Raw genomic sequence first — 22,176 nt, 5'->3', positions numbered from 1 at the left:
TGCTGTGCGCAGAGGGTGAGAGCGGAGGGATTTGCTGTGTGCAGTGGGTGAGAGCGGAGGGATTTGCTGTGCGCAGAGGGTGAGAGCGGAGGGATTTGCTGTGTGCAGTGGGTGAGAGCGGAGGGATTTGCTGTGCACAGAGGGTGAGAGCGGAGGGATTTGCTGTGTGCAGTGGGTGAGAGCGGAGGGATTTGCTGTGTGTGCAGTGAGTGAGAGCGGAGGGATTTGCTGTGCACAGTGGGTGAGAGCGGAGGGATTTGCTGTGTGTGCAGTGGATGAGAGCGGAGGGATTTGCTGTGTGTGCAGTGGGTGAGAGCGGAGGGATCTGCTGTGTGCAGTGGGTGAGAGCGGAGGGATTTGCTGTGTGCAGTGGGTGAGAGGGGAGGGATTTGCTGTGTGCAGTGGGTGAGAGCGGAGGGATTTGCTGTGTGCAGTGGGTGAGAGCGGAGGGATTTGCTGTGTGCAGTGGGTGAGAGGGGAGGGATTTGCTGTGTGCAGTGGGTGAGAGCGGAGGGATTTGCTGTGCGCAGAGGGTGAGAGCGGAGGGATTTGCTGTGTGCAGTGGGTGAGAAGGGAGGGATTTGCTGTGTGCAGTGGGTGAGAGGGGAGGGATTTGCTGTGTGCAGTGGGTGAGAGCGGAGGGATTTGCTGTGTGCAGTGGGTGAGAGCGGAGGGATTTGATGTGTGCAGTGGGTGAGAGGGGAGGGATTTGCTGTGTGCAGTGGGTGAGAGCGGAGGGATTTGCTGTGCACAGAGGGTGAGAGGGGAGGGATTTGCTGTGTGCAGTGGGTGAGAGGGGAGGGATTTGCTGTGTGCAGTGGGTGAGAGCGGAGGGATTTGCTGTGTGTGCAGTGGGTGAGAGCGGAGGGATCTGCTGTGTGTGCAGTGGGTGAGCGGGGAGGGATTTGCTGTGTGCAGTGGGTGAGAGCGGAGGGATTTGCTGTGCACAGAGGGTGAGAGGGGAGGGATTTGCTGTGTGCAGTGGGTGAGAGCGGAGGGATTTGCTGTGCACAGAGGGTGAGAGCGGAGGGATTTGCTGTGTGCAGTGGGTGAGAGCGGAGGGATTTGCTGTGTGCAGTGGGTGAGAGCGGAGGGATTTGCTGTGCACAGAGGGTGAGAGCGGAGGGATTTGCTGTGTGTGCAGTGAGTGAAAGCGGAGGGATTTGCTGTGTGTGCAGTGGGTGAGAGCGGAGGGATTTGCTGTGTGCACAGAGGGTGAGAGCGGAGGGATTTGCTGTGTGTGCAGTGGGTGAGAGCGGAGGGATTTGCTGTGCACAGAGGGTGAGAGCGGAGGGATTTGCTGTGTGTGCAGTGAGTGAGAGCGGAGGGATTTGCTGTGTGTGCAGTGGGTGAGAGCGGAGGGATTTGCTGTGTGTGCAGTGGATGAGAGCGGAGGGATTTGCTGTGTGCAGTGGGTGAGAGGGGAGGGATTTGCTGTGTGCAGTGGGTGAGAGGGGAGGGATTTGCTGTGCACAGAGGGTGAGAGCGGAGGGGTTTGCTGTTCTCCTCCGTCTTGCTGCCACCTTTTATCTCAGTGTCCCATTCATCACACCAGTTTGGCCTCGGCAGCACCCAGTGATGCCCCTTCCCCGCCATCTGAGGAGTCAAGTTAGCCAGGTGGCCGCGAAGGGCCGGTGCCTTGATGGTTTTGAGTGGCCGGCCCTCCCAGATACAGCCGTAGAAAAGCAGACTCTGGAGCACGGGCCTGCAGATCTGCCTGACTCTTCACTGTCAAGGCTCTGTTTCCTGGGTGCGCACTGAGAACCCCGGCTGAGCTTTGGGTCTGGACCACTCGTGATTGCCAAGGGCTATGTAAAAAAAGAAAAAAGAATGCTAGCCAAAACTCACGTGGGCTGCAGAACCATCGCTTCCTGAGGCAGGCGGAAATCGGGGTGGCGGGAATCCCAGCTGGACACGAGCCTCTGCTTGTTGAAAGGATTTGAGCTTAGGACCTTTGCGTTTGCTTTCTACAAGGGCTTGCAACCTAAGTGAACACAGCCAGACACCTGTGGCTCACGCCTGTAATCCCAGCTACTCAGGAGGCTGAGATCTGAGATCAAGGTTTCAAACCCAGAGAGAAAAGTCTATGAGACTTTTATGTCCACTTAACCAGTAAAAAGAAGGCAGAAGTGGGGGTATGGCTCAAGCAACAGAGCACCAAGTTTAAGTGAAAAGGCGAAGCAAGAGTGCCAAGTCCCAAGTTCAGGTCCCAGCACCGGCATGCACACATTTGGAAAAGGCGTAAGGGCTCCCACTTTGTCTAGAGGGTCGTCTGCAGGCCTCACGGGGAACGGCCGGGTGTGGCCAGCAGCAGAGAGCAGAGGACCAGTGCTTGTGAACACAGCATGGGGTCCAGGTGCCCTCGGAAGATGCACCACACCGGCCATCGGCCGGAAAGACATGTCCATCGCAGGCAAAGCTCGAAGGCAGAGGCAGAGGGGTTTGGCGCATCGCCTGTTCCGGCCTTCGTCCCGGCGGGCTGAGCCTTGAGTGGCGGGCGGCCTGCAGACGGCCGGCCCCGCCCATGAATCATGGATGCCTGGTGCCCTTGGCCCCGCCCTCCAGTAAGGAACCTGGGCCCCAGGTCCTGGACACTAAATAATTGACATCTTAACTCCACGAGGAGTCAGAGAGCAAGCCGAGCCCGCATCTAACATTTATGAGCACAAGCGGAACCTCTACATGTTTGTTGTTGTTTTTTTTTTTTTTTTTTTTTTGCCAGTCCTGGGCCTTGGACTCAGGGCCTGAGCACTGTCCCTGGCTTCTTCCCGCTCAAGGCTAGCACTCTGCCGCTTGAGCCACAGCACCGCTTCTGGCCGTTTTCTGTATATGTGGTGCTGGGGAATCGAACCTAGGGCCTCGTGTATCCGAGGCAGGCACTCTTGCCACTAGGCCATATCCCCAGCCCCTTGTTGTTGTTGTTTTTTTTCAAAGTCAAGTTGCCTTTCTCTGAGCGGTGCTGAGGGAGGGAACTTAGCGGACACCGTCCCGACTTGGGAGGACTGGACACCAGGGGCTTCCGGTGAGTGACGTGGGCCCCCCGAGAGGGTTCGCGAGAGCGACCGAGAACCAGCACCCGACTGAGGAAAGGGAAGGGCTTTGAGGCATTTCCCCGGGCATCCTGGGGAGACCGGGACTTGGTGGCTGTGCCCGTGGACACCGAAATCTGAAGCTGCCTCTCCAGCCCCGGGGCAGATGGACCTGTGTCCCGCACGGTGGAGGACCAGCGCTCGGACTTCATGCTGGGCTTGGCAGGTGAGCAGATCTCTCTCCCAGGGCTCAGAAGTCACGGCGGGGAAGGCAGGTTTGCTGCTGAGTTGGAATCACAGGACAGTACTAGGAACCGGAGGGGAAAGGGAGAAGGCGTTGTCAGAAGTTACAACGGAGCTGGAAGCCCACCGGCTCACGCCTACAATCCTAGCTACTGGGAGGCTGCTGCAACCTTAGGATCTGTGAGCTAAGACTCTCATCTCCAAAGAACCCCCAGAAAACTGGAAGCGAAGCTGTGGCCCAAGTGGCAGAGCACTAGTAGCTTGAGCAGAAGAGCTCAGGGAAAGCACTCATACCCTGAATTCAAGCCCCGGCACGTGCACGCATGCACATGCACGCGTGCATACACACACACACACACACACACACACACACACACACACATCCACACATCCACGGAGCTGAGCCAACCATGGCGTCTTCCAGAAACACAATGTTTTCATGGCACCCCAGGCCACCCAGAAAACTGCAGACACCTGGCCGGTGTCTGGTCCGGGGGTGTTTCCGTGTGCCGCGCCTCGATATTCATCACACTCCGTGAAGATTCCCTCCCCAGCTTCAGTTCTCTAGAGAGCAAGGCACAGGGCAGATGTAACCCAGGCCTTCACACTCCTTGCCTCTGGCTGCCAGCGGCCTCCTCGGGAGCTCTCCAAGCCGGTTATCGAGGCGGGGAACCATCAGTTTGCAGGTCTCATCTCTTTATTCCCAAACCACCATGTGGTGGGCAGGGCCCAGGTTCACCCTCGGTCCGTTAGCCAGGCTTCCCGCTTTAATCAACCCCCTCCCTCCCCCCGGCCTTCCCTCATAGGTTCATCTGTTCATTGCTCAGCCACCGAGTGCTGGGGGAACAAAATGGAGTTCACCCCAAAACAAAAGGGGGAGGAAAAAAAAAAAACACCCAATCTGCGCAAAAATCTCTCTGCATTTCAGGAGCTGTCAAGATGAAAAATGAAGCCGTGAGTTTGGCCTTTAAAAATATTAATTTCTCGCAAAGATGAAGTGGAGAAGGGTGGGGAGGAAAACTCTCCTATCTCCTAGAAGGCACCCGTGGGACCGAACGCCGAGCCTTCTCCTCGGGACTCGTCTGTCACGTCTGCGTTTACGGATGACTTCTTCGTGGTCCATGCCGGAGCCGCGGAGAAAAATGGCCTCCACGGCCGTCCCTGATTTGCCAGCACACATCTTGTCCTCTACACTGCCGGGTGGGCCCCTGAAGGCCTCGTTTCAGGGGGCGGCGGCCGGTCGAGTGGAAGCAAACCCAGCCAGCTCCCGGACGGGGTTGGAGCGGCGGGCGCCTGGATGGTCAGGGCGGGCGGGGCTGAGCGGGCGGAAATCGACGCAGCCGCCGACACCGCCCGCGCGGCTCTCCGCAGGGGCTGCCCTGGCCGCCTCTGCCCTGAGTGAGTGAGCACTGAGTCCTCCCCATTCCGTTTGCTGAGACTTCCCCTCGCCCTCCCTCCTGAGCCCTCTCTGCTCACCTGGATGGACACTGTCCGTGTGTCTGACTCATCTCTGACGGCCCCGCGCGCAGGTCCTGGCAGCTCACGGGACCAGAATAAACCCCCGTCCCAGGGAATTAAGTCATTGAGCCTCTCCCCTCCAGCTAACTTGTGTTGCCACCAGCAGAGGAAACGCTACCGCCCGTGGGATAGGCAGGCATGGCGGCTCCTGACTTGGAGGAATTGGGGACGAGCCCAGTATCTTGGCTTTGGAAGTTCAAATCCCCGGTCACCCCTGCCGTGCGCCCCGGTCATCATTTCTGTTTGGTTAGTTTTAAGGACTCCATGCATTTGAAGTGTAAGTGCGGGAAAGCCCTGCCTTTCCCCTTGTTTTATTTCCTAACACTATGACCAATGAGGCAAAGAACCCAAACTCATTAAGTTTCACACATAAAGAATTGAAACGTATCCAGTGCTTACGGAGAGGCGCGGCTGAGTGATGAAGCTTCCCTGTTAGGCCTTGAACATGTTGGCACCCTCCATATTTCTCACCCACAGAATGCAGCACGGAGCATCATCATCTCGCCCCACGTAACATTAATATTATCTTTATGACCGTGCCCAATGCAGTGACACATCGCTGAGCCGCTGAGAAATTTAAAGAATGGGGATGATTTAGGCACGGAGGGGACCTTGAGTCTCCACGTTCGGGGGCGAGGGGAGAGAGGAACCTCGGAGCGCGCCCACCGCACATTACGCCAGCAGCTCCCGCCCGACGCACGGAACCCCAGCACCTTCGCTCTGCCCGTGGCGTGGAGGCTTTGATACAGATAGGGTCCGTCTTTCCCGGCGGGTGGGGACCCCGAAGTCGTTCAGGGGAAAACAAAGAACCAGGTCAAGGATCTCTTGGTGCGGAGGTGACCACAGAATTGTGGGAGGGAAGGAAATTGCCAGTGCCGGTGACACGCTGGCGAGAATCGAGGAGACGGTGCACAGGGCTACTCGATGACGCGTGCGCACACCTCCGGAGCTCACGCGTGCCCCGTCCGTGAGCCCCCAGCCCACGCGAAGGAATCTTCACAGAGTCGCAAATACGCACAGGCGCCAAAGGAAGGAAAACCACTCACGTTTTGGGGTGAGATTTCCGTCATAATGGAACATGGGCCATTTTTAAGTCTCCGGCACTTAGTGTGTTTATGGTGTCGTGCGGACATCACTCCATGGAGCCCAGAGATGACTCCCCTCTGTCCACTTCCTGCCCCCCTCCATCCCCCCGTGCTCGGAAACCCACAGCTTGCCTCCCTCCCAATGAGTTTGCCTTCCCTTCATGTCAACGGGGGTCTCTAAGACGCCCCGGTTGCTTCTGGCTTTCTTCGCTTGGCAGTGTGTTCGGGGGGTTCATTTTCACTTTTTACACTGAGTAACCTTCTTGTGCACACGGGCCTTGTGTCTTCGTGGTCGTCCATCCAGTGGCTGACACTTGGGACAATTTCCACCCGGGGGCTCGTGTGTGGTCCTGTGGACAGCCGGGTACATAGGGGCGTGGGCACACCTGGTTTTAGGTCTTGGGGGTATGGGCCTCAGAGTTGTCACTCGCTATGGAACTCGAAGCACCACCATGGTGGCTTCCTCGACATTGGCAGGCCCCACCCCGGTGGGCACCGGTGCTCCAACTTCTCGCCACCCCTTGTTCTGGGGTGTCGGTAGCTCACCTCCGGAGGGCGAAGGCTATGCGTCTGTGTCTCTTCGAGTCGCCTCACCCTCGTGATTAGAGCTAGGGAGTCATCCTTTCCTATCACCACTGTCCATTTGCGTATCTCCTTTAGAGAGAGCTTCGTTTCCCTCGTGGGCCTATATTTGAATTAGCTTCTACATCTTCATGTGGTTGCATGTAAGTGTCGATGCTCTTTATATGCCCTGGGTGGTAGACCTTTATTGACTCTATGATTTAGGAGTATTCTTCTCTCCTTCTCTCGGTGATCTTTTTCACTTCCTTGGTAAATTCTACTTCACTGTATTTTTAAATGACTAATAAAACTCAGGGCCAGGCATTTAGATGGCATTTCCAGACAGAACTTTCAAAAGCTCCTGTATTTACCCAGGAATTGTCTGTCACTCTGAATACCTCGCCGCCGGCACTCAGTCTGTGGGCTGCCTGCTGGGTTCCGTGGCTGCGGGCCTCCGTGGCTGTGGGCTTCCATAGCCATCCCACACCAAGAGCCCCGGGATGGCCATGGCCGCAGAACAGCCGTGGGTGACGGCCGCCCTGGAGGTTTAAAGAGGTCTTGTCTGCCTCCGTCCTCTGAGCAGACCCCACACCAGCCCTGGGGGTGACGAGCCTCCCAGCACCGCCTTTTAAGGACCCCACCCCCACCCCACGCCTCGGTGGCTACTCACATCCGGCTGAAATCCGGGGTCCCTCCCCAGCAGCCGGGGGGGAGGGGGGTCTGGCTGTCTGGGGAGGGCTGAGCTGGAGATGTTCAGGCCTGGACGCTGACACTGAAAGACCCAGGGAGGAAGGCGTGCGTCTGTCATCGCTCAGTGGCCTCACCCACGGCCCTGCGGGAATTCCTGACGGCCGTCGCAGCTCAGTTGAGAAAGCGGTTGTCTGCTTCGGGGGGAGGGGGGACAAGGGGGAGCCTGGCCCACAGTGGGCTCCAGGTCTGGGGGCGTAAGAAGAGAAGGCAGGCGTAGAAGAGGCTGCACCCATCTCCCAAGCTGCACACCCGTCCTGCCCTCCCCACCCCACCCCACCCCACCCCCCCACCCCCACCCCCCGCCGGGCCTCCCTGGAGACCCAGGAGGTCTTCACCGCTGGGCGTCCACGGCAAGAACAAAGCTCGGCCTCTTTCCTGCCCACTAAATAATGAATGTCTGTAGTTTAGAGGGGAAATTAGAAAAACACCCCAAAGGATCAAATTAAAATTGTATAACCACATCATCCCCAGATAATTGCTATTAATATTAGGCTGTGTCGATGTCTCCTGCTCTATTTACATACTGTGATATATAAATACCATTTTTTAACAAAAATGTGGGATCTTGCTGTTCACGCAGTGTTGAAATCTGCTCTTTCTTTTCCACAGTGTAACAGAAACGTTTTCCACCTCATTAAATATTCTCTACGAGGCGTTTATGTTTTCATGGGGCGCCTCTGGCTTTGCATGGCCGTGGTCTTCGAGGCTGCCTTAAAGAGCTGCGCTTGGTGGCCAGGGCACATTGTTTCCCCGGTGTGCAAGGGGCCGTGGGAATTGTCCATCTGTGAGCGGGGGCCTCCGGCCGGCTGCGCCCGGTCTGGAGGAGTCGCCCCTGGCTTTCCACTTGCTCCCACCCTGTGCTGAGCAGCCATTCCTCCCATGCCGAGGCTGGCTTGCTAAAAAAGCAGACTTGGCCGGCATTTCAAAATCCAGGCTGCTGGGCTGGGAACATGGCCTAGTGGCAAGAGCGCTCGCCTCCTATACATGAAGCCCAGGGTTCGATTCCCCAGCACCACATAGACAGAAAACGGCCAGAAGTGGTGCTAGCCGTGAGCAAAAAGAAGCCAGGGACGGTGCTCAGGCCCTGAGTTCAAGGCCCAGGACTGGCCAAAAATAATAATAATAATAAAAACAAAACCCAGGCTGCTGCCCCCGGCAATGAGCATCTGTCTGATCTCCAGTCTGCTTGAAGGGACTTGCTTGAAGGGACTGATTGGAATAGAAAGAGCCCCAGAAGGTTCCGGGCCACGCTGTGCTGGGGATGGGAGAGCCACACCATTGTGTGGGGTTCAGCAATGTCCAGGAGGAGTGGGGGGGGGGGACGGGGCGAGGGGGTGAGGAGGGGCCTGCGCAGAGCTTTCAGGATGGTAGAGTTTGGAGAGGGAAAGGCAACGTTCGTTCAGGGGTTCCGTGAGCAGCTCCCCAGGGCCTGGCGGGGCTCTGGGTGTCAGGAACGTGACTGCGGGGAGACCTGGGTGACCCCTGGGTGACCGCGTGGACAGGCGCGGTGGCCCGCCGCGGGGTGGGGGCTGCCGGGGCGCTTCCCGCAGCAGCCCTCAGGGCAAGGCGGGCGTGAGCACCGCGTCCCTCCCTTGGCGCTCGATGGCCTCGCTGAACCCGCGTCCCCCCCCCCCGTCCTGTCTTCCCCCACTTCCCCGTGCCGTGGGGTGGGACGGGGCGGGGGGGGGTGCGGATCTTGCCCATCCCCTCTAATTCAGTCTGGGGTTTACTGGGACACAACGTGACACACGATCTCGGCGGTGGCTTTGGGAGGAGCACGGCGCCTGACTTGACGGCAGCGGGACTTGGCCGGCGGGGGACGGGGTGGAGAGACCCCCCACGTGGTCCCCCTGGGGCCTGCATCGTGGGTCCCACCCAGAGTCACCCCGCGCGGCTCCTGCCTGCAGCACGGGCAGGCCGGGGTCCCCCCCTCCCCGGTGGGTGGCGTTGGGAATCCAGGACGGCCTCCCGCCTTCCCGTCTCTCCCCAAAACGGGGCGCGATTGGTGCTGCTCCTCCCGGACAGCAGTCGCCCGCCTGGCCGAGCTTGCCGGCTGTGCAGTGCCCAAGCGGGGAGCCGGCAGCTGGAAGAGGGGGGAGCCCGCCGCGTGCGTGGCTGGGGCCCCGCATCCCGGCGCCCCTAGCCCTCCAGGAGGCTGAGATCCGAGGGTCACCGTTCAGACCCAGCTCGGGCAGCAGTGCCCCGAGACTTAACCCTCTCACGAATCACCACAGAGCCAGAAGTGGAGGGGAGCTGTGTGGCCCAAGGGATGGAGCACTGGCCTTGAGCCAGAGGCCCTGAGTTCAGCACCTGCACACAAAAAAGGGGGCTCCCCTCCCTGCACCCCGTGTCAGGAGTCACAGGGCCCCAACCTGTACAGGCAGAGCAAGGGCCGTGGCCGCCTCTTAGCAGCACCAGGAGGTCATTGGGAATTATTCACACCAAGGGCCGGAATACCGGGGGGGCCCAGCGGATATGGCCCTGGGTCATTATAACGCAGAGGCTCCGAGAGGATGGTCAAGGAGCGGGCGGGCGTGGACTGGCGTGGGAGCGGCCTTCGCCTGGGCGCCCGCCAGGAGGGTGCACCGGGCACCGAGATGTATCTGACCCCTGTGGAGCATGGAGCGGTGCCCCGCAAGAAGCAGGCAATAGAGTCCAATCGCCCTTCGCTTTGAAAAGGGCTCTGGAGAGAGGCCCGAGGGAAGGCAGAGACTCTATTTATTGCTATTTTTTTTTTATAAAAACACAAAATGAAAACATGCTCTCCCTGGGCATGTTTGCGGGTTTTATTATTTGTGGAGGAAAACACACTTGTCTTGATCGGCGTTCTGTCTGTCTGCGAGGCGGAGGCGGGAAGAGCGAGCCCCGTGTCGAGTCCTAGCGTTTGACTTCTGTTCTCTGCCGACCGCCATTCCCAGTGTTAATAGGCTTGGCGCCTCTCCGCCAGAGCCAAGGCAATTTCAAGAAAGGATCGATGGTGCCCCGATCCCACCAGGCCTTCTTCTCGTGCCAACAGGGCAGGGGCAGGCAGCCCAAGGGGGTGTGGGGCGCTGACATCAACAGAAGAACCTTCTAGAAAGATGCATGCCCGGGTCACACACTCGCTACCCTTTCTCCCAAGCTCACAAATTCACTTTCAAAACAGCAGTGGTGTAACAGGAATCTGTCTTGTGTGGTTTGTATTTTTCCTTCTCCCCTCCTCGGTTGATTTAGAATTGGCCTGGTGCAGTTTCAAAGGGTCTAAGGTGATAGCTCAGATTGCTCTCCTCGGTCGCTGGCCTGGGGGCGTGGGTATCCTTTGCTGATGCATGGCTCCTTTGTGTTGAAATCCCCACGAAATGAAGCCCAGCCCTGGGAGTGGAAACCCAGGTAAGCTGCACCTAAGAATGCCTTTGACTGAGCAGACCCAGATGACCAACTGCTGGTTACAGGCAGCCCGCCCCCCCCCCCCCCCGCACCCCGTGTTGGTCTGAGGAGATCACGTTTGCACGAAAGCAGGGTTTGGGGGGAACAGCGGCTAGGTCTGGAAGGGGAAGGCCCCTGAGAGTACTCGCCAAGGGGGCAGGGGGGCCACGGTACCCCCAGGAAGCGGCTAGAATTAATGGCTAGAGGCCTTTGACAAGCAGGGCCCGACGCTAGGCCGAAGGTGTCAAGTTGAAATGACTACAAGTGGAGGACATTTGAAAGCGAGTTTCCAAACCCTCTGCCACCCCTTGGTGGGCGCCCGTGCTTTCTGTCATTGGGAGCCCGTAATTGAATGTGCTGGACGTTTCGACCAGTGTGTAACTTCGTGAAGCCAATTACACAGCAGAACACAATTTTAACGTGACCTTAAAAGCATTACCTTCTGCCGTGTGATTAGAAAACACAGCGAGCCCGCTTGCCCAGCTCGCCGCGCTTGATTGGGGGTGGAGGGAGGGACGGGCGGGGGGGCAGGGGGGCGGGGGGAAGGAAACCCGCCTTGCTATTTGACGGAACCTGGTAAGAGTCATTTAGATTCCACGCAGGTCATTTAATAACAGATTTTGTAAAATCTTAACATAAGGAGCCACCGTAAAACGTATTATCTTTTATTACCGACAGAGAGAATGACATTTTCGACGGTCGTAAATCGAGACCCAAGGAAAGCGATTTGCTTTCAGAGAGGGCCTGGTTCTACTCCGTGGCCGGCCGGGGTCCGCGGAGGAGACAGACAGCGGGCTGGCTTTGTGGGGCTCCCGGGAGCGCACTCTCCTGCCCCGCTTTTGCTTGGTGGTGTTTTGTTTATTGAAAGGTCGTTTTCACCCAGCCCTCCGCGCCGCAGCCTCCTGCCTTCCCTGTCCTTCCTCCCTTCCAGCTGGGCCCTGCGGGGTGGTCTCGGAGGGGCTTGGGTGGACCCCAGCCCTGCGGGGTGGTCTCGGAGGGGCTCGGGCGGACCCCAGCCCTGCGGGGTGGTCTCGGAGGGGCTTCGGTGGACCCCAGCCCTGCGGGGTGGTCTCGGAGGGGCTCGGGTGGACCCCAGCCCCGCGGGCTGGTCTCGGAGGGGCTCGGGTGGACCCCAGCCCCGCGGGGTGGTCTCGGAGGGGCTTGGGTGGACCCCAGTCCTGCGGGGTGGTCTCGGAGGGGCTTAGCTCCAGCCACCGCCAGGCCCTGGCCCTGCCAGTCCAGCACTGACCGGATTCCCGCTGGGACGCCGCTACCATGTCAGGGCTTAGCAGGTGCTTGCGGAAGTGAGCGGCCTCCGCGTATTCGTGACAGCCCCTCCTGCCACCCCTCTCCAGAGACCTCAGTGGTACCAGCCCCCAGCCCTCATCAGACCTGAGGTTTGGTGTTTCTTCTTTTCCCTGGCCTAGACCTTTCAGCACGAAGCAGGACCGGACCATTGATCACGTGCCAGCCGGTCCTCGAACCTAGTAGACACTGAATAAATGTTTCCGTAGAACCAAGCTGCACGTCAGATATCTGCCACCTTGGGTCTGAAGGAGATGATTTTTTTTTCCCCAGGTATACACCGAACACCAAAGGTGTTTTATTTACTGTAACTCATCAGTAACCTCAGAAGAAGTACACTTTGCCCGGGAATGTTTTATTCGACTCTGGTATCCCTCAGCCTGGAATCCATCACCTGGCTTATTCCACCACAGCTGTCTACGAGGCCGGGTTTATTTCCCTCGTCACCTCCCCCACCCTGCCGGCTCTGTCAGCAACCAGTAAATCTGGGGAAATGAGCTGGCTTGCTTCCCCACCAGGCCCCAGCCGGGAATGAACAAGCAGCAGGTGACACGGCCAAGAAGGGCGGGTGTTCGCCTCCGCCCTGAGAAGCGGCTTGCAGACAACTCGAGCCAGGCGCCCTCGGGCGCAGGAGATGGGATGCTGGGTCCTGCGGGATTGATGGTCTGTCTTCCTCACATTCTGTGGTCCGAGTGGATAAATCAAACCCCGGACGGATCACAACTGGTCCTTGGTCCTGCGTCACACGGGGCTTTTACCAATCTGCTGCAATATTTATAGACCAGGTGTCAGGTGCGGGGAGCCCCCGAGGAGAATGGGGTCCTCGTTTGGGATTCAAGGTGCCCCAGGAACCTGAGGATGCCCTGCCTCATCTGTGCAAGGCTGTGGGGCAAGAAAGTAAGTGGAAGCCATTGTATCTGCTAAGGTGTCTCATTACATTAGCAGTGCCTCGCTTGTTTGGTAATGAAGGGATCTGTTGACGAAACACCTCCTTACAGCTTTCCGGGATTTTGTTTGCGATGCTGAAGATGGGACCCAGCGTCTCTGACGTGCTAGCATTCTATCACCGAGTTACCGCGGCAGCCCTTTCCACGTACCCTGAGGCCTGACCCTGGGTGAGCGCAGGTGTACGTGCTGTTCCTAGGGCTTGAACTCGGGACCGAGGTGCTATCGCTTTGCTTTTTCACTCAAGGCCACACCTCCACTTCTGGCTTAGGTGGCTCTTTAGAGGTGAGAAGCTCATGGACTTTTCCGCCTGGACTGGCTTCAAACTGTGATCCGTAGATCTCGGCCTCCAGAGCAGCGGAGGTTTCAGGTGTGAGCCGCCAGAGCCCAGCTTGAAGCCAGTTTGCTCTTTTCTTCTCTTTTCAGCAGCTGTGTCTCTTTTTCCCCCCGTTACGTACTTGTGACGCGATAACACGTTGATACCTTAAGGGACAGTAAGGGTCTTTAAAGGACTAAAATCAACCAACATCGCAGCTCAGGACGAGCTGAGTGAACATGGCGGCCCCCTGCCTGAGAGCCTGCCGCTGCGTCCAGCCCTACCACCCCGCCCTCTCGGCGCATCCGAACCGGGAATAACGAGCGGGAATCATCCTGGAGGAAGCAGAGGCACAATCCGCAGGCGCGGAGCAGCGCGGCAGAGGCGGGAAGCCATTCCGTCTGCCCAACCCGCAAGGAAAGCTGGGGAAAGCGGCTCACGCCGCGGCAGGAGAAAAACGGGCAGCGCTCGTAGCAAAACCTCTTCCACGTAACATTTGCTAGTTGATTTCCCCCCGCGGCCCCCATCGTGCTTGTTATCCGTGATAAATGTTCCGTTACACGCAGACTTGTATGGAAGTCATCCTCGCTGTGTAAAACATCAAGGGTCCGGAGATTGATGGTGTGCCATATTTAATGGCACCGCTTGATTCTTTTTCCTTCTTTCTTTCTTTCTTTTTTTTTCCCCTTCAAGATGAAATGTTTAGTTTTCAAATCAGTGTGATCAGTGAAGCCGGCCTGTGTCTCAGAGGCTCGCCGGAGGCCCTTTGCCTGTTGTGGGGACCTACGTGGACGGTGGCTCTGACACACCCAGGGTAACCAGGACTGCAGAGGACACGCGTGAGCACGCAACTCAGGCCGGGAGAGCAGCTTGACTCTCTTAGACACGTCTTCCAGATCAGATCACTTCCAACAAAACCAGAGGAGCTTTGCCCAGTCAGGCCCAGTGTATCTCTTGGATGAAACGGAAAAAAAAAAATCCTCTCTCTCAGCTCGAGCTCCTCCAAGTCGGAGCCTAGCGCTGAGAATAAATGGCTTTGGCTTGGGACCGCCGCTGGAAAGCGCGGGCCTTTCAGAGGCAATGTGGTTCAAGGAAACAGTACTACATCACCACCACCCGGAGCGAATGCACATCACCCACCTGGCATGCGGAGTCCTGGCTAGGTGTCGGGGTCAGAGGCCGGGGTCGTGCCTAGAAGGTTCTGCCCTTCACGTGGGGAGACAGCAATAGAGCAGGGCAGCACGGAAGAGCTTCCGTGTCCGGGGGGAAGGCTAAGCACTGTGACACACGGTCCTTGGACCGGAACAATGGCTTAGATCCCACTCGTAGCATGCTGCCGGGCCAGGTGACCGGGACTCTCTGCCCCACAGGGCCATGCAGAGATTCAGGCTTCTTCCTGGAGCAGAAACAGAGTGCGGGCCGTCGGGCGGCGGGTTTCGGGGCCACGGGGCGTAGTCACTTGTTGGAGTCCATTGGCCAGAATGAGCCACACACACTGATCTTGCTGGGAGGAAGTCCGGGGACTTGAACCTGGCTGCTCCAAGAAGGTCTGCCGGACGTGTGGCTTTGCCCGCACCCCGGTGCCTTTCGTGGCTAGCAACCACAACTGGATCTATGGGTCCCTGCCCCAAAGAACCTCACGAGGAGGCTGGGCTGGGGCCCGCCACGCGCCCCCCCCCCCCCCCCCGAGGGCCGCGCGGGCGTCTCGCTGGTCTGAAGGGCGCCTTTTGCATCACCCAGGGCGGCCGTCGCCCCCACCAGCCCTCCACGCCTTGAACCAGACAGACGCGAGGGCTGGGGGAGGCGCGGAGGGGGTGGGGGCCCCCTCCGTCGGGGAGCTAGACGGCTGGGCGTTCTGCCTGAACTATTCCGAAAGGCCCAGCGCGGTCCTCGGGGCAGGGACGTGTGCGTGGAAAGGGAAGGCGGGCTGCCCCCCCCCCCCCAGTTCTCTTGCTGCTGCGTTTCGTTCCCCGCATCTCGCCGCCCCCGCCTGGGCTTGGGGGGCCCCCGGAGCCAGTCGGCCCTGGCGAAGGCTGAGCGCCGTGGCAGGTGGCCCCGGACACTCGGGCCCCTGGGATGAGGGGGCGAGGGGCGGCATCCTCACCCAGGCTCCCCCCGAGGGGCGCGTCGGTGACAGCGGAGGCGCGACGGGAGTGTGTCCGTGCTAGACCCGGGCGGCGTTGGTGTGGGATGTAGTGTGTCTGTGCATGTGTGTGTGTGATACGTGTGGTGTGCGTGTGTGTGTGGTGTGTATGGTGTATGTGTGCGGTGTGTGTGTGTGGAATGTGTGGTATATCGTGTGTGGTGTGAAGGTGGCATCTCACATGCTGTGCGGAAGTGTGCACGTGTGGTATCTCATGCGTCGTGTGTGTGTGCGTGTGCGTGTGAACACTGCTGCCAGTGTTCTGAGCGTGAGCGGGGAGGTTGAGTGAAGACAGAGCAGGGGACCCCCATTTCCACTGTAAAAGTGACTACGTCATGTTTATTTTCTCCCACTGGCTGGATGTAGCTTCAGCAATAAGAGCATCTTAAGCCTTAAGTTTGCCAGAAAATGGAGACTTTCACAACAGCTCATCCCAAACCCTGTAATTTGTCCACTTCATCGTCTAATTGATTCTCTGCCCGATTAATCAATCCACTTCCCATTACAGCTATAAAGTTTTATTTACCTCAGGAGATGGGAATTGACACGTTCATTTTTTTGAATTATTTATGCGCTTTGTTAGGCTACAGAAGAGCTGCGCCCGGGAGTCCTTCCTTCCTCCGCCGTGCCGCGGGACTGCTCGGCATGGCTCTTCTGTCATTACCTGAGAACATGGCCGCTTCCGCCTTGACCTTGAGTCTCCTTGAGGAAAGGAACCTTGGTCTCCTTCCCAGTCAGTCCTAGCACCCAGCCATTCACACCAGGTGTTTGTTCACTGCCGGTTAATGGAAAGCACAAACTCATGAGATGAAAAATTATAGTAACTTTCTCCTGTGTCCCCATCCACGAGAATGAAAAAAAAAACCCACAATATATTTCTGTGCAGGAGAAAATGTTAAAAGAAAAAAATAATGTATTCCTGAAATGATTGCAAGGCTGTCATGAAGAGCCTACGCTGACACTGTGGTATGATAAGACAGCTCTTAGGGCTTCTTGCTAATAACAAGATAAGTGATCGTGCCATTAGATGAACTGTGATTAGTCGACGCTGCTCACATGCTCTCTACGGGACGTCTGAACCAAATGTCTAGAGTAAAGGAGAAGTACGTTTTCTCAGAGAACGCCTAAGATACGGGAGGAAACGGGCTTCGGGGGTGATTGTCAGGGACTCGGAGCGTGTTCAGAGAAGCCCGTCTCCACCTCTGGAGCTGCGCTACCTTGATCTCAGGAAGACTCTCTCTGTGCCGACACAAACGGACCAGCTCCGGACTGGGGTGCGCCTCCCCTCCGAGTTCATCCCTACTCCACCCAGAGCAATGTGCCCCCTGACTTGGGTTCTGTGTTCAGTCAGCCCATGGCCTTGGAATGGGAGGCCCTGATTGGCCAGGCCTGAGCCACATGACCATCCCTGTGTCGGGGTGGAGTCAGTGCTCCTTGAAGTCCACCTATTGAGAGATGTGGGCCTGGAGGAGGAGGAGAGCAGAGCAACACCGGCCTGCTCTAGGTCCAGCCTGGAGCTGCCCCGGCCCAGCAGGACGCAGTCTTCCTGCAAGCTGAAGAAGATGAATGTAGTGAGCAATTTGTCTCCTCGTTAGGCAGAAGTAGGGGATCACACTGGTCCCCGGATTTGCTTCCTAGGCAAAAGGGAGGGGCCAGGCCTGAGATCGTGCACACGCGTGTCCTGGTGTGAGCTAGGGTAACACGTACCTAGGAAGTAAAGTTGAAATCGGAACAAAGGATTGTACCCTTTGACCCCGTAGGTTCACATCTGGAGATCTGCCATTCAGAAACCAAAATCGTAAGCCGACGCGTTTATTTAAAACCTTTTTGCGCAACTATTTAAAGATATTTTTAAACAAAAGATTAAAAACTCAGCCCAAATATGTATGCGTATGCATGTGTGTCTGTGTGTGTGTACGCACGCCTGGGTGTATTCCTGGATAACTGTGTTTCCTGCTGTGTTATTTTAAATTGCCAGCATTTTGAGAAGACAACTGATAACCTAAAGTCCTAAGATGAGTAATTATTATAAAATATCCCCAAGATCCTATTTCACACCCCCTTAAAATAATGTCCAGGAAATCTGTTGCTAAATGACAAGACAATGACTGTTGACTACTATGCATTTCTACGTTGGTGGCGGGGTGGGGGGGTGCGCAATCTACATTTTAAAAAATTTCTCTGAGCGTGTGCTTTCAAAAAGATGTGCCGTGCTTCGTTATGAAAGCAGTATCAGTATGCAGGAAGCTAGACCTGGGGTGTTCAAGTCAGCAAAGGCACACCCAGAGTCCCTAAGGAAAAGTGGTGAAACTAGCTGGCCTTCTGGTGCTGTGGGGTCCAGCCCTAGCATGAATGGCAGAGTGTCACCTAATGCAGAGTGTCACCTAACACAGAGGGTCACCTAACGCAGTGTCACCTAACAAAGAGTGCCACCTAACACAGAGGGCCACCTAACGCAGAGGGTCTGTGGGATGGGTGGGAATCCCACGCACTGAGACCACGTCTCCCGGCGTCCCCCCCCCTTCAGTGCCGGCACCCCCAGTGCCGGTGGAGACAGAGCCCACCCAGCAGCACCAAACCCCGCCGTGTGCCCAGCCAGCTGTGCTTGCACTCGGTGTTGAGGCCCCGGTGAGCGCGGGGCCTGCCTCCGCTAGAGCTCACCCCAAAACGTCCCGGGTACGTTGTCTCGGAAGCACAGCGCCCTCCGCGTGGCCGCGGGAACCCGGAGCCTTCCTGGGCCCCCACGCAGGAGCTTTGGGCGCAAGGACAACCCACTCGCGCAAGGGCCGCGGGTGGGGTGAGCAGCCGGCCACCCTGCACACAGCCCCGAGAGTTTTAGGGAGCGAGGGCACTGAGCGGTTGGGTTTCCCAGGTCAACCCGTGGCTTGGGAAGGGAATCAGAGCTTCCCGCGGCTTTTCCCGTGCTCTCCCCGCCGTGGGCTTTCTTCACGGCTGGTTGGTGGAGCCCTCGGGTTTGAAGCTGGCCCGCTGACAGGGCTGCTTCGTGCAATTGTAAACAGCTTTTACTTTCGTCACCGAAGGTGGTTCGACTCACACTCGGTGTGCGAGTGAGGAAGAAACCAACCCAAAGTGGTTTAAGCAACTAAGGAAAATGAACGCGTCGATTAGCCGAGCCGTGCCCCGGCCGGGCTGGCGGGGGCTGCGCGGTCACCCAGAGCGCTGCTTCCTCCTCCCTAATGCTCGAGCGCCAGGCCGTCGGTGGAAGGGCTTCCCGCCCCGGGCCTGCCGCCGCACGCCAGCCCCCCACACCGACGCCCTCGGGTTCCTTCCAAACACCGGCCAGCGCGGCCCTGGAACAACACGCCCCTCTGCTCCTCTCAGCTGAGATCATGCCAGAGCCTCGCCAGAGAAAGACAGCCCGACCCCTACCGCATGCGCAGAGAGCACAGGGAGACCCCCCGGAGCAACGGGGGGTGCCGCCTGGCCCACGGCAGCATGACATGCCGAGGGAGCGAGGGACCGGCAGGTCCACCGAGGGCAAGTGAAGCCCAAGGGCCAGGCCGCGCTAACCCCTGAGCTTCTCCTCAGGTACGAGGGGCAGCCTCTCGCGGTCCCTGTGAAATGGCAGACCCCAGTGGAACTGCACACCTAACGTTAGGGAAATGGAAGCTTCTAGAGTGTATCAAGTGTCCCTTCAATAAGGACATTAAGTACATCCCATCCCCATGGCCATCTCCAATCTACAAACAGCAACTGTCACGCTGGGGAGATTTCAAAGGTAAATGGATACCCCAGAGAAAGCCCCCTTCCTGGGCAGAGCTAGGGAGACGCCATCCACGCGGCTCTCCGCCGTCCCCAGGCGGTGACCCCAGCCTAACTGTCATGTCCTTCTTGTGTCTTTGCTTTGTAGACTCTGGAAAACCCCAAGTACGAGCTGATCATCGAAGCGCAGGACATGGCTGGACTGGACGTGGGGTTGACCGGTACAGCCACGGCCACGATCGTGATCGATGACAAAAACGACCACTCGCCAAAATTCACCCGGAAAGAGGTAAACCCACGAGGGCCACCGCCCCCCACGGCCCAGCCGTAGCCACCCACCGGTATTAATTCCACGTACCATAACCACTGCCGCCTCCCCGTCTGTAAAATCGGAATTCTCCTCTGTGGGAGAGAGGATGGTATTTTGCTGGAATTCTGCCTCAGATTGTGTGGTGTGTGTGTGTGCGCGCGCGTGTTTAAAATAGTAGAGTGCTGCGAGAAGAAAAGCACTGAACCTCGTTAAAGTCCGTAAGAAAACAACTTTTAACGCCAAAGTGCCATTTTCTGAGTTTTATCGGTGTTATTTAGCGCCCCGTTATCCGAGTCCCATTGTGATTTTAGCATAACAATGACTCTTCTTTCCAGTATGTACAGATTGAGAGGCCAGACTGAACAGCAGCGAGGAGGTAAAACAGATTTTCTCGGCAGTGGCAAGGCGGCCCAGGAACTGATAAATAACCCAGTTAGCTTGTCTAGAAAGAGCCCTTGTGCGTCCTCAGCTTCCGTGAGTTAAGATTACAGAGCGGGTGTCGTGTCGTAGAAGCTGGGCTTGAAGGAAGTGTAAAAAGGAAAGACCAGGAAAAGTCAGGGCGCAGGAAATGCTGGGGGTTGGGGGGGGGGGGCCGAACTGGGGCTGAGAAGATTCGCTGCAGGGCTCCTGATTCTCCCAGGTGGGGATGCGGGCTGCTGGACTTCCTGTCCTTGCACACATTCTCTTTTCCTGGACCACATCATCGGGCTTTACTGAGCTGTGCTCCATCAAGACCTCCTTGGGGGGGCGTGTGTTCACCCGTAGAGCACCTTGCGAATCTACCGTGTCCACGTAAGCGTCCACGGCCTTGCGGCATTTCACATCCACGTGGTCACGCGGACGGTCGTAGCCAACCCCGGCCCTTAATGAGCCTCGCCAGTGTCCCAAAGTGTGGGTTCATCGGCTGCTGCCTCAGACCCGCCCCCCCCGCCTCGCTCTGCCCCCTGCTTGGTCATGGCCGAGCACGGGGCCGAGTGCTCCTACCGCTACGGTCACGGAGTTTGAGAAAGGACTTAACAGAAGTCTTAAAGTTACTAAGAGCCGGAGAGCAGCATAAGGAAAATATGCTCACCTGTGGGTATTGGCAAACACACAAAATCGTTCTTCAAATGGATGTTAGACAATGAGCTTGGGGCTCCCCAGGGGCAGAGCCGATGTCTGAGCGCGCGGCAGAGATGGCAGTCATAAAGCGAGGCGCGCGGGGAGCTGGCGGGCGTGATGGGCCCCCTCCCGGAGATGAGAGGCCCCCGCGGGGTCTTTGAACAACGCCGGATATATTCAGCTAAACTTCCAGACGCCTTCCTGAAAGGCCCATGTTCTTTGCGGTTGAAGAAGGATGTCTCCATTTTCCATAGCAGAGGTGCCCGGGGGGAGGGAGGGGGAGGGGGACAGAGGGGGGGCTCACCCTGCCGGCTGGCGTCCTCTGTCAGCAGCTCGGCAGTGCCCGACACCCCTCCGCCCCCCAGTTCGCTCACCTGCTCGCGGCGAGGCCGATGGGCGCGGGAACTCACCTCGTCGGGCTCTTGATGGCGGCGCTGAGGGGCCTCGTCACCCGCCGCCCTCCGCAGGGTTGGGGCGGAGGCCGTGGTGAAGAAGGCGGACACAGCAGGGCGAAGGTGGCGCTGGACACCGGGACGCTGTATCGGGGCAGTGACGTCTCCAAAATAGCAGATGTTCTCTTCCTTAATTCACTCTTTGTGAATCGTGCGTTCATAGGAAAAAGAGAGTCTCGTTGTGATAATTCCATAGACGCACGCAGCGTAGTTTGAACACGTTCACCCCGTTATTAGATTCCCTTAATCCTCTCACCCCCTTTTTCAGTCAGTATTTGGTAGGTCTCGTTATACTATTTAGATAGATAGACCAGATAGATAGATAGATAGATAGCCTCTCTTGATCACTTCAGTCTCCCTTTTACATTCTATTGGCTTTCATCATTATTTTAGGTCTTCATTCCACGTACTGGTGAGGACATCTAGCTAATGGTTAGCTCTGCGAGCTTGGCTTATCTCGCTCAACATGATGTCCTCCACTTCCATTCATTTTCCCGCCAACAACGTCATTCCATGCTTCTTAACAGCTGAATAATACTCCGTGGTGGATGGAGGCCACGTCTGCTTTATCCGTTCATGGGTGGCTAGACACCTTACCTGACTGACTCCACAGTTGGGTGCTTCAGGTGCTGCTGGACCAAACACAGATGTGCAGGCACCTCCCTTATTGATTGATTGATACACCTTTGGATAGATGCCCCAGATCGTAGAGCAGGGTCATGAAGTGAAGCTGCTTGGGGGAGCGGGGGAGGTGCTCCTGGAGGGAATGCTGTCATGAGTCCACGGTGGTCGCACTGGTTTCTACGCCCGACAGCAGCACAGGAGGTTGCTTTTCCCCTCCATCCTCACCGGCGCTTGTCGTTTGTCTTCTCCGTGGCCGGCACTCGGGCTGGGGTGACGGAAGTTTAGTGGGGCTCTCCTTTGCATTCAGTGGCGGGCATTGTGGGCCACTGGGCTGTGCCCCTCCCCCTCACCGAGCTCGCGGGGTAACTCAGGCCATCTACAACCGGCATGGGGCAAGCTGTGACCGTAGAGCCGCTGTTAAAGGAAGGAGACGTTTTACGGGTTATTTTTAAAGCTCACTCTTAGCTCAAGGTAAGCTCATTTGCCTGCTCCCCTTGGGTTCATTTGCGCCGGCCGTAAACTTGCTGAGAAGCGAGGCCCTCCTCTCTCTTCTTCTCTCCTGCATCCCAGTAGATGCTCAGTAATTCAGTATTTACGGACTCATTCCGGAAGATGGTTTCCTCCGCGGGACCGCGCGTGGCTGGGATGCTGGGCCAAGGTTGTACT

At 57.5% G+C, this 22,176-nt stretch overlaps 1 protein-coding gene across 1 annotated transcript in view; it reads left to right on the top strand.

Annotated features, from left to right (window-relative positions):
• Positions 1 to 22,176, top strand: part of Cdh13 (cadherin 13) — a 661,187-nt gene that overhangs the window by 568,644 nt on the left and 70,367 nt on the right. Inside the window, exon 8 of the mRNA XM_048355041.1 lies at positions 19,172 to 19,312. Coding sequence (XP_048210998.1) covers positions 19,172 to 19,312 — 141 coding nt within the window. The remainder of the gene's footprint in view (positions 1 to 19,171; positions 19,313 to 22,176) is intronic.

This window comes from Perognathus longimembris, chromosome 10, assembly GCF_023159225.1.
Source record: "Perognathus longimembris pacificus isolate PPM17 chromosome 10, ASM2315922v1, whole genome shotgun sequence".
NCBI classification, from domain to species: Eukaryota; Metazoa; Chordata; class Mammalia; order Rodentia; family Heteromyidae; genus Perognathus; species Perognathus longimembris.
The sequence above is the reverse complement of the archived record's forward strand: the minus strand, read 5'-3'. Positions and strand labels throughout refer to the sequence as shown.